The following is a 12,243-nucleotide window of genomic DNA, read 5'->3' as shown; positions in this document are numbered from 1 at the left end:
GAATAGTGATTAATGAACAACTTTTGTGATTAACTTTTCATTTAAATTTTATCATAGGAGATGGCTGAAATGATGTTCAATTTATGATTGTTTTTAAAATTAGCAAGGTTTTATCACAGGGATGAACTTAGAATCGAAATCGACCCAACCCAACTCAAACCGACCAGGTCGGTTTTGTTTAACACTGTGTCGGTTTCGGTTTCTATGTCAGGTAACCGGACTAGGTTGGGTCGGTTGGAAAAACCACAGTAAACTGACCCAACCCGACCCATGAACAACCTTAGTTTACATGTTAGAAAAACGGATTTTTGGTCTATTTTCGTTTGGTCCACGAAAGATCTAATAGTCAAAAGATGGAATGCCAAAAAGACACAAAAAGCTCATTCTAGGCTGATTTCGAGAAACTCCAAATGAAACTTCTCACGTCTTTCGCATTCTATTTTTACACAAAAGACACGCATCTGCCAAACGGGTCTTAACTATCAGAATTATCAAAACATCTTTAAAAAAAGATGCGCCAAACGGGTCTTAAAAAAAGGCTCACGCGATGTTACATGTAAATGGAACGTGCCGGATGACTAACATAAGGGTAGTATTTGCCATACTTTTGAAAACTCATAGATATTTTAAATAGATTCTAAAAATTCAGGATACTTTAATGAAATTCCGAAACTATGTGAATAGTTCAAGTAATTGTGGGATAGTTGATGGACTTTTGTCCAGTTTGGACTTTTGGAGCGCTGCCTGCTGCTGGGCGGTTTCTTTTTGTATATAATTAAATATAATTTAATTAACCTCACCACTCACCTACCTCACAAAGATACCTCCGACGATTTCGTCGCCGTCAGTTCCGCTCTATCTCTGCACAGTACTGTACCCAACAGCGGTACCCCATCCACCAAGGCCCAAACCCATTTTATCTCACGTCTCTGCTACAAACAGTCAAAGAACCGCCATCATTTGGCTACAACCGAAATTCAATCTCTGCACTGAACTTCCAAGTTGTAACCAGAGATTGGAGGCTGAAGCATCTCTCTTTTTGAGTCAAAATATCAACCAAGTAATAGTCCATCCCACCAACTGTATGCAACCTAATCTCGATTAGAATAGAAATAAGGGGGAAATCTGGAAAAAAAAAGAAATAAATCCTTCAGAAATAAGAGAGAGAAACAGCAGGAGAGAGAGATGTTTCATGGAAATATAAACTTACTAGTTTGGATATCCATTCATCTGTCCTGTTATCTTTTTCTCCTGCTACACAGCATCTGAACGAAAAAATAACGAAATTCAAGAAACCCAATTGAAGTTGAACAATTTTCTCGTTCCTAATGCTTCAACATCTCATAGTCTTCTTCTTCGCTCTCTCATTCTTCTTCTCACCCTCCCTTTCCGATCCACGAATCTCCCGAGCTGCCCTACTTTGCGGATCCTCTCGGAGCCAGACGGGCACCAATTTCGTCCCGATTTTCGTTAAAGAAATGGAAGGTCTTGCTCAACTTGTCAATGTCCAACGTTGGGGAACCCAAACCACCTCCTCTTCTCCCAGCAGCAACTCTTCCTCTATATACGGCCTAGCTCAATGCCACGGCGACCTCTCCCTGACTGATTGCCTCCTCTGCTTCGCCGAGAGCCGAACTAAGCTTCCCAGCTGCCTTCCCGCCAACTCAGGTCGAATGTTTTTGGATGGGTGTTTCCTCCGTTATGACACTTACAATTTTTACAACGAATCCCTCGATCCTCAACACGACAAAGTGGTTTGTGGTTCAACCGATGGTGGTATCCTAAAAAATGACATGAAATTGGAGTTTGCAAATAAAGTCGGGCAAGCGATCATCAATGTAACGGATATTGCATTGTTGAACGACGGATTTGGAGTGACGGAGGTGAAAAATAGAATCTTTTCGGTTTACGCCTTGGCGCAATGTTGGAAGACGCTGAGCAAAAACGGATGTAGGCAGTGCTTGCAGAAGGGGGGGAGTGCAATCAGAGGGTGTGCTCCGGCAAGTCAAGGGAGGGCTTTGAACGCCGGGTGCTATTTGAGGTACTCAACGGAGAAGTTTTATAACGACTTTTCAGAAATTCATACAGCAGGTAAGAATGGTTTTTCTTCTTGTGTGTGTTTTTAGTTTTAAATATGTTGTCGCATGAAGTAAATTGAGTTCTGGGTTTTGGTTGTTCTTGATGCTCCACAGTTTGGGCTCTCTCTCCTCCCTTTTCTGTATGGGGATGTATTCCAAATTTGCATCTTCTTTTTGTTTTTTCTTTAACTTTAGGATCAAATCCAGTTTCTACTGTTAATACTTTAATCTGATTTTTTTTTTCTTTTTCCATATTTCACGGGGATGTTGGGTTGTTGTGCTGGTTTAATGTGTCTTACAGTGCTATTATAGTGTAGTGTATATTATTGTTGTTTTCTTTTTTCTCTGATAGAAAAGGGACAGGATATTAAATTACTCAATCCTGTAAAACTCTAACTATATGAATCTTTAAATCGATTAATGAAACAATGCTGCATCTTCGTATATCTGTGTCTTAGGTGTTATCATGACTTTTGTATTTCTGGAGTTCATGGTTTCTGTGTTTCTGATGAAGAGGAATCTGTTCTTCCCTGCTTTGCACTGACCCAGGATGATGTGGTTGTGTTGGTTCTTGCATTTAGCTACTCAGCTATACTTCTAGTTATTATTTACTGGTGGAATATGGGGATTTGGACATGTGGTTGCTGGTTAACATTATCTATAAGTTCATTTGATTTTCTTCTCTGTTTCTTGTTGTTTCAGGCTCAGCTGATACAGGTCTTATTGTTGCAATTACTTTGGCAGCAATTGCCCTCTCTGTGCTTATTCTTTTTGGCTCTTGGGTCGGCTACAGAAGAATATTAAAGACCAGAAAAGGTACAACTCCAATAATAGCAATGTTATTAATAACTGTAAAAGAAACATAAATTGACTCGATTAGATTTTGTGGTTCTCCATCTTATCTATTGAGGGTTCTGATATAGTTGTCTTCTCTTGCATCCTATAGAAAGGAGTAACCTCGGTAGGTTTGCATCCACTGTGAATAAGTCTAATTTGAACTTCAAGTATGAGACACTGGAAGTGGCTACAGACTTTTTCAATCTCTCAAATAAAATAGGCCAAGGAGCAGCTGGTTCAGTATTCAAGGGGACTCTTCCTGATGGAAAGGTCATAGCTGTTAAGAGGTTGTTTTTTAACACCAGGCAATGGGTGGATGAATTCTTCAATGAAGTAAACTTGATCGGTGGGATTCAGCACAAGAACCTTGTAAAACTCTTGGGTTGTAGCATTGAAGGCCCAGAGAGTCTTCTAGTCTATGAGTTTGTGCCAAATAAAAGCCTTGACCAAATCCTTTTTGGTAAGTCCTCTGGCAGAGCCAGTTGCAAATCTCTCATTTCTCAATACCCAATTTTAAGTTTCTTTACTTAAATTTCTGGTTTCCTTTGCTAGTGAATTTCAAACAAGTTTACACTGCTTGAGAATTCCAGAATTAACATCTTCAAATTCCTACATTAAACTTATTAATATGACTATAAATGGACAATATGTATTCATTACAAATGGAAATAAACGAGATATGATCTGTATATTTCTTTCTTGCACACAGATGATAACCAGACCCAAATGATAAGTTGGCGGCAGAGGTTTAATATTATTGTTGGGATAGCAGAAGGACTTGCATATCTACATCAAGGTTCTCAAACAAGAATAATCCACAGGGACATTAAAAGTAGCAACATTCTCCTTGATGAGAATCTGACTGCAAAAATTGCTGATTTTGGACTGGCTCGATGCTTTGGAGCTGATAAAACTCACATTAGCACTGGAATCGCAGGGACATTGTAAGAAAGAGCTCATCTATCAGTAAATTTTCTCTATCATTCTCATGAAGTCCATGCAATATATCTACGTTAAGGATATTAGTAACTCTAGCAATTAATGTAGAGTGAAGACAATGGTTGTCCTTTAATAATACAATAAGCAGTTTCTTATTAGCTCTTTTAGCTAAAGATTCTTGTATAGAGAAAAGAATCATGGATTCTAATAAGTAGTCAGAAATAATTAGCTGTGCTAAACTTGTATTTTTTTACTCTATAGACAAGAATACATGTCTTTTTTCTTCCTTTCTCTACACATTGAGTGCACATGCCACACTTTTTTATTGGTTCAGGATTTATTGAACTACAAACCAACGTGCATTTATTTTGTAGTATAGAATTTAATGATTTAGCATCATTGTTCTAATGGAGATCTTAATGCTGTCTAATATCAAGTATCAGTTCTAGTGGTTGACTTGTCCGGAACTTTCTTCACTGATTTTGAAATAAACCCATTGACAATGACAATATATTTTCTCCCTTTTTTGTGTTGGTAAAGAAATTTCTACATGTGTATAACAGCAGGAACCCGATACAGGGTGAGGCGTCCACTGACCCAAATACTCATTTATCTCTCCATGAAGTTTCAGTTACTGTTTACGTTTTGATAAGTATTTGACTAAACATACCTGCTTCTAGGTATCCATTTTTTTTCTTCTCTGTTGTCTTTTGGAAGTATTTCTACAAGTCTATTAATAAGTGTCTTCTTGGTGCAGCGGGTACATGGCTCCTGAATATCTTGTTCGAGGGCAGCTAACAGAAAAGGCAGATGTTTATAGTTTTGGGGTGCTGGTCCTTGAGATTGTATGTGGTAGAAAGAACACAATTTTCGTACAGGAGACTGGTTCTGTTCTACAACGAGTAAGATTCATATTCTTATTTGGACAACATTCAGTCTATCTCATATTCCTTCTTGCTCTTACATGTATGTAGTGGCATAAAGCGTTCCTTCCATTTAGTCAAATTGTTCATTATGATCTCAGGTTTGGAAGCATTTCCAATCTAATACACTGCCAGAATGTGTTGACCCATGCCTGAAAGATGATTTTCCAGTGAAGGAAGCATCAGTTGTGCTCCAAATTGGACTTCTTTGTACACAAGCTTCAGTTTCTTTGAGACCATTCATGCCTGATGTTGTTCAGATGCTTACTGATAAAAGTGTGTCTATTCCTTTGCCAAGGCAACCTCCTTTTCTAAATTCTACTATCATGGATCCAACCACGTCCATCAAATCTTTTATCTTACCTACTTCATCATCAGATGAGAGTACAACCTTTAAGGCATATGAGCCAAGGTAGAAACAGCAGGAGTAATCAATTGGATATGATATGTTATAGCAGCGCCATGATCTCGAATCTGAAGTTAAATATCTTTGGTTTGAAACTTTGAAATCGAAAGACTATCTGTGCAAAAATCCTGCAGCTTTGGCAGATTTTATATGCATTCATCCTCAGTGAAGCTTGGGAGCCCATGTTGAATTAATGTACTGAAGATGAGGAGATGCTTGCCACATATGAACAATAGAGGCATGGCATAAGATGGTAGACCTAATGATATATTACCGAGGACTTCTTGTCATTTGTAACTTTGTGTGGATTGAGGGAGGGAGGCGTTCTATATTTGATTCTCTTGTTTCTTTTCCTCCCTTATTCCTCCCCAACCCCCAACCGCAATAAATAGAAATGGATGGTGAGTTTACATTGTATCCTTTTGGTCCCTCCCCTCATGCATTTTGTTCATTTAAGTCTCAAAATTTCAATGATCAAGTGGGTGAACGAGGCCCAAATTCTCTCTGAGTTCATTTCATTGATTTTTGTTCTTTGTTCTTTATTTTTTTTTCTTTTTTGGATAATATGATCAATAATAATCTGCTTAGCAGGTTGAGTATCGGCTAAATTTCTAGCCACAAGCAGACACTTCTTTGGGAAGCTTCAAACAGTTGAGGTTATGATTGAAGCAGACGTCGTTGATAAGATTAGTTCAATGCTTTAGCTGTTCAGGCTGTGGAACCAATGATAACACTCTACACCAGTTATAAAATACATGGGGCACAGCCCACTGAACAACCTACACATTCTGCTAATCTGAATTTGCACGAGGCTCACTGGTTATACCATGAAGAGCCTGCGGTTTGGTAGGTTTGATCTTGATCTTGTGCTTCCTACTTTGAATAAATGCTTGGTGATTATGTACTGGGTCAACAGGTCATATTTGATATTGAACCGAATCAAAAGCAATTCCTATTCAAGTCGGCTAGATAAAAGAGGGGGTACCGGATCCATCCTGCCCCGACATATCCATACTCAACCAAGCCTATAATATAAACGCTTTAATGCTGCAACTTTAATGGGTCAAATTCAGTACGGATTCTCTCCAACCAAAACCTAAATCCAAAATCCAATTATTAATATAATTAACTGGAGTCTAATCTGTAGGGGTTTCGTCAATGCAAGTTTAGCACTTAATCCAACTTGTATACATGCCTATAGAAGAATATAAAGGGGACATTTGTCTTTATTTCAGTGTATGTGATAAAAAGTTAAATTTGATAATACAATGTTAACAATGACGTTAAACAAATATATAAACATTTCGGATGGCATTGGGATGTTAATCTCGAGGTAGTTGCGTGTGACCATGAAGGGGATAGTGGAGTGCTTGAAGCTATTGCAAAGATTGAGGAGGTATGATTCACAACAAGCTCTATTGGAAGGTGTACATTTGGTTCAACTGTCAAATTTTCAAAACTTCATCTTGCAAGGAGATGCTAAAGTCATTATCAAATTCTTGTCGGACGCTTCCCTCCGTCCACCTTGGCAAATCCGTAATTCGATTGCTGACCGCAGGAATTTATACAATTCTCTATATTGTAATTGTAATGCTATATCAATCACTTACACAACGAGACAATGCAATTCTGTGGCTCACTTTCTAGCCCAATATGTCTGTTGTCTATCATGACGGGACTTGGTAGATTTTTGTCCCAACCTTGTCCTTTCTTATGTTTTTCTCTTATTTATTTATTTATTTTTTTGAAGTAGCTTTTCATTAAAGGCAAAAGGCAACAAAACAACAAGGAAAAAGAAACAGAAAAACAGAAACAAAAGAAAAACAACTACAGAGAAGAGGAAAACTCTTTGGGTAAGTCAGACTTCAGAGATACTAAAAGGAACAGACGAACTGGATTCAAAAGAACAGTAAAAGCCCCGACTTGCTGCAGAATGGTCAGCACTATTCAGCAATCTTGAACACCACTGAAACCTGTAATTTTCTTTTTTATAAGCTGCCACCTCCTGATATCACGATAACAAAATAAAACTTCAGGCTGCACTTCAGAATTACTGTCACAAAAAACTTTAACCAAAGAAGTACAGTCTGATTCAAAAGTTACGTTTGACAGCTCCAAATAAATCAGCAAAAAACACTGCTTCCCTTATTGCTTTTTCTTCAGCTACCAAAGGTGATGAAGCTTTCATTGCACCAAAACCTACACCCCAGAAAAATCCGCAGTGATCTCTCAGAATGAAGCCGAAGGACGCTTTATTTGTTGAGACAAAACCAGCACCGCAGTTCATCTTGAGGAAACCTTTCTCAGGAGGCTTCCAATGGGCATCACCATTGGAAGAGATCTCTCCACTATTGACTTGTGAATGTTAGCACAATGTAGGGACTTATAATTTTGTTTTGAAAAAGGAAAAGGTTCAATATCTTTCCAAATTCCCCACATTGTTTGCATTATATTTGCCAAAAGGTCCTAGTTTCTTTTTCCTAGCGGTAGCACAATATTTTTAAACCACTCACCAAAAGTATTGAAAGCTCTTCCGTGTTCTAGATTGTGGCCCAAACCAGAACCCAACCATATGCATCTACATTTATCACACAACAAGAGAGCATGAGGGGTTGTTTCGGGCTCCTTGCCACATCTCTCACAATTTCTGAGTCACCTATACCTCTGTTCAACAAGGATGTTTTAACAGCTAAACCTCCTAAACAAGACTTCCACAAGAAAAGCTTCATCTTTGGTTCAGTTGGAATCTTCCAAATTAAGTTCTAAAAGGATTTTTCTTCATTTAAGGGGCTGGAAGGAGCCGAATTAAGTTCCAAAAGGATTTTTGCAATAGAGTAGGTAGATCTAACAGTGAAACAACCATTTTTATTTCCAGTCCACACTAGTTTATCTGGTCAAGGATTAGTAGGGAGGCCTAGATCCTTATTTTTTGAGCAATAGGCTGAATGAAGATGGAAATTATTTCTTCATCCCATGTTCCATTGTTTCAATCTATTAAGTCAACTACCTTTTGGGAAGAAGGATTATTTGGTCTAGGCCCCATTATTTTAAAACCCTCTAAACCTGTAATCCAGGGGTCTTCCCATATACTTCATTGCCCCTTCCTTCAAAACTTCTCTACCCGCCACAATGCTTCTCCACCCCAAGGAAGGTCTATTGGTCATGGAAGAGTGAAGAATGTTGGTCTTTTCAAAATACTTTGCCTTCAGAATCCTGGCCCACAAGCTTGAGGAATCTAAGCAAAGCCTCCAGGCCAGCTTTGCCAGGAGAGCTAGATTGAACAAGTTTGGATCTCTAAAGCCTAGACCCCCATCTGATTTGTTCTGGCTAATTTGGTCCCATTTCACCCACCTAATTTTCTTTTTTTTTCCTTCACTATCCACCCACCAAAAAGCTTTTTGACTCTTCACCATAGAATTGCACACAGACCTAGGGAGAAGGAAACAAGACATGCAGTATGCAGGTATTGCCGTAAGCACAGATTTAAAGACCACTTCCTTGCCTGTTTGAGATAAGAGGGATCCCCTCCAGCTCCTTGCTCTATTTGATAATCTTTCAACAAGATACTTAAATGCTTGGGATTTTTCCTTCCTAAGAGAGGATAAGAACCTAAATAAATTGAGGGTTTTTCTACCTTTTTTATATGCATGCAGTTTTCAATCAGTTTCTTTAGCTTAGGATGCAGATTTTTACTGAAAAAAAAAACTTCAGATTTTTGGTAATTCACCTGTTGTCCAGAAGCTTTTTGAAAGAAAGAGATGGCCTCCAGCAAAGAGCTTGCTTCACTAAGATCTACCTTAGAGAAAATGTAGCTATCATCTAAAAAAAAATAAGTGATAAATAGTTGGAGCTCTTTTACAGATTTTGATTCTTGCAAAGAAGAAAAATGGAGAAAGATGGTCACCCTATCTCAAACCTCTTTGAGAATAGAACTTCCTGGAGGGAGATCCATTTACCAGAATTTGGTATGACACTGTTGTTACACAAGTCATGACCCCGGAGATCCCCTTGTTCCCAAAACCCATTTTTTCCAAGGTAGATTTCAAAAAACCCCATTCCACTTTAACATATGCTTTGCTCATGTCTAATTTGACAGTCATAAAGCCATTTTTTGCTATGGTATGTGACATGAAGTGCATTACTTCATGAGCTATAAGAATATTATCTGTAATTGCTCTATCAGGAATGATTTTATACACTGTGTTACACAGACTAATAGGCTTAAAGTGAGAGGCTTCTTCAGGATTCTTAACTTTGGGGATTAGGGCTATGAAGGTGGAATTCAATGATCTATTTAAAATTCCTTCATCAAAGAAAGACCTTACCTCTCTCACTACATCCTCCTTTGTCAACTCCCAAAATTTTTGGAAAAAGAAATTTGGAAAACCATTAGGTCTAGGGGTCTTTCTAGGAGACATTTGGAAGAGAGCTTCTTTAATCTCCTCTACTGTAACCAGCTTCTGGAGAACCTCATTGTTTTCCTCACTGATTTGGTGGTTAATGTCTTCAAGGGCCTGAGGGATTTCTGTAGGATAGGAGGTAGAAAAGATTCCCTTAAAATGATTTCCATGGATGCTTTTAATTTGATCTTGGCCTTCCATCCAATCACCATTATCATTTTTTATTTTTAGGGTCCTACTTTTCACCCTCCTCTTAATTGTGGAGTTATAAAAGAATCTAGTATTTCTGTCTCCATGGTTTAGCCAATTAATCCTTGATTTTTTGGCCCACAAAATTTCCTTCTCTTAAGCCAGTTATCTAACTCTGTTTCCAACTCTTCAACATTTTTCTTATGATAGTTTGATCCCTGTTTCCAACTCTTCCAACATATTTCTGTCTCCAGAGGTACTGACACCAAGGCATACCTTGTCTGGCAATGAAAAGTTTAACAGATTCACGTTCAGAGGCGTTTGATTTAATTCACAGTTGAACAACTTTAAGACTTCTTCCTCTATTCCATCAGAATCAACATCTTCAATCACTTTCTTCCTTTTCATTTTCTACTGCTCCAAATCTTCCTCTTTCTCCGACATCTCTCCCCTTTCTCTTTTCGATCCCACCGATTTCACAAGCGGGATCACCTCAGTTAGGTTTGTGAGTGGATTAGGGCCGTCAATGGATTTGGTTCTTGAATTGTAATTACCCGACCATAGACCCTAGTCCAAATTAATTCCTTTTTCCTCCTGTCCCGGTTCTAAAAAGTCATCCGAAGAAGCCCCAGATTCATTGTCCGAGAAGTTTCCCAATTTGGAGTTCTGGCAAACTCTAGATTTATTGGCCCCTCTATTTCACTCTCCGTTTCTAATAAGACTTGGAGTGCAAGGATCGACTTACTATTATTGTGAAAACTCGAAAAAGTCTCCAGATGTTTCTCCTTGACATTGTATCTTGGAAAGGTAAGATTTGTCGATGCTGCTCTGGAGTCTCGGAAATCCAACCATTCTTCCACTAACGCGGCATGTCTTCGCCAGAAAAAAGCTACCGGCGACAAGATTACGTTTATGTTGCCTTTGAAAATTTCAGGATTTGTTGATGTTGCACCAATCGCTTCTCCTTCTTCAAACAATTTCCTTTTAACCGGTGCTTTTACTATGCTGAGGCTTGGTGCTTCTTGTTTAGATTCCCCTTGAGTAGCTTCATCTGATTCGTTGTCTTCCTTTGCCCCATCTGAATCCTGCAGTTTTGCCCCCTCTTGGTCAGATTCCAGCATTCAGGAAACAATCAGAATCGTTCCCCACTTCCACCCTTAGCCAAGGTCCACAGCCGTCTGGGGTCTTCGAACTGCTTAGATCTTGTTTTCCAAACTTTGCTTCTAGCTCTTCCAAAGATTTTCTGTTTTGTTTGTCCACTACACAGCTTCTTTCAATATGGCCAAGTAGACCACACCGGTAACAAAATAGCGGAATGTTTTCATAATGAAACGAAAACCAATTTTCCGCTCTGTCTTCAAGCATTCCTTTCGATCCCATTACAAGAGGTCTACTTACATCCAAGCAGACTCGAACTCTCAATCCTTTATTCCATTCCCCCTTCTTTTTCTTTTTCCTCTCCTCCTTCGGCTTCACTTCTAAGATCTTACCTGCTTCCCTTGCCAGTAGGTCTCCCGTTGCCTTTGTTCTGTATGCTATAGGTACATTCAGGATTCAAAGCCATACTGCGATTGTGTTCAACTTCAGCTCAGTCACCAAAACTTCATTTGACTGCTCTTTGAGAAGTAGTGGATATTTCTTGATTTTCCATGGTTCTTCCCTTAGAATATTCCTCATGTCTTTTTCCCTGGAGAAAGAAATCCAGAGAATATCATCAGTAGCTCTTTCGATTTGCATTTCTCGTTTGATCCACCACCACGTATTTCTTATTTGGTCCATTACACCAGACATTAAGTGGTTTGTCAGAGAAGATCTTCGCATAAAGACCATTGGAACTTTGGGTGCCCTTGACCATCATTATGCTCTGTCCTCCTCTTTCTGCTATTCCATTCTACGTTTCCATCTCATTCGTTGTAGGATGGGCAGTTTCTTTACACAGACGATTGTAATCTCGCTTCCTCAGACCACTAAAGGTGGAGAAACACTCGCTTCTTCACACAGACGGGGTGACCCTTCCTTTGTATTTTCGCTTCTTGCATATATGTTCTCAATGATTGGTGAATGAATTCATCGTAGGACGAATTGGGATCTGCTCCTCATAAATCACACCTTACACGGAACTCACAGCCCCATTCCTATGAGATATCTCCATTAGGTTAGGACTTTCAAAAAAAATAATAAAAAATTTCTTCAAATCCTAATAGGCTAAAGAGAGATCAAAATGTGGGGACCCACGTTGGTATGGGCTCCAAAACCGGAGCTAGATGCCATATCTGTAGGAATCGTTATGCAGGTATGGGATCCATTTCCGGTTGGTTGGTTGCTGCATAAAAGAAGGAAAATATGAACCATTATTTTATTTATTTTTTTAAGGATTATTTTATTTATTGAGTGTGCTTGGTTTGATGTGACTTAATTCAAAACGAGACAGAAATTTGGGGCCAGGCCATAAGAGACATTTTATAAAAATT

The 12,243-nt window shown here is 38.8% G+C and overlaps 1 protein-coding gene across 1 annotated transcript; it reads left to right on the top strand.

Moving 5' to 3' along the window:
- Positions 1 to 798: 798 nt before the first annotated feature.
- LOC148862771 (cysteine-rich receptor-like protein kinase 42) lies at positions 799 to 5,701 on the top strand. The gene is made up of 6 exons (XM_088974979.1): positions 799 to 2,091; positions 2,781 to 2,894; positions 3,025 to 3,375; positions 3,625 to 3,859; positions 4,612 to 4,756; positions 4,879 to 5,701. Exons 1-6 carry the CDS (start codon positions 1,329 to 1,331, stop codon positions 5,191 to 5,193), a joined length of 1,923 nt encoding a protein of 640 aa, XP_088831105.1. The 5' UTR covers positions 799 to 1,328; the 3' UTR covers positions 5,194 to 5,701.
- Positions 5,702 to 12,243: the final 6,542 nt, after the last annotated feature.

This window comes from Nelumbo lutea, chromosome 3, assembly GCF_056320005.1.
Source record: "Nelumbo lutea isolate HS-2025 chromosome 3, American lotus-T2T, whole genome shotgun sequence".
Classification (NCBI taxonomy): Eukaryota; Viridiplantae; Streptophyta; class Magnoliopsida; order Proteales; family Nelumbonaceae; genus Nelumbo; species Nelumbo lutea.
This window is presented reverse-complemented; position numbering and strand designations above follow the sequence as displayed.

Bases quoted from the DNA above. Each gene is read 5' to 3' on its own strand.
- LOC148862771 (XM_088974979.1), top strand. From the start codon at position 1,329: ATGCTTCAACATCTCATAGTCTTCTTCTTCGCTCTCTCATTCTTCTTC. The intron at 2,895-3,024 runs GTACAACTCCAA...TGCATCCTATAG, and splicing joins AATATTAAAGACCAGAAAAG to AAAGGAGTAACCTCGGTAGG. The intron at 3,860-4,611 runs GTAAGAAAGAGC...TTCTTGGTGCAG, and splicing joins ACTGGAATCGCAGGGACATT to CGGGTACATGGCTCCTGAAT.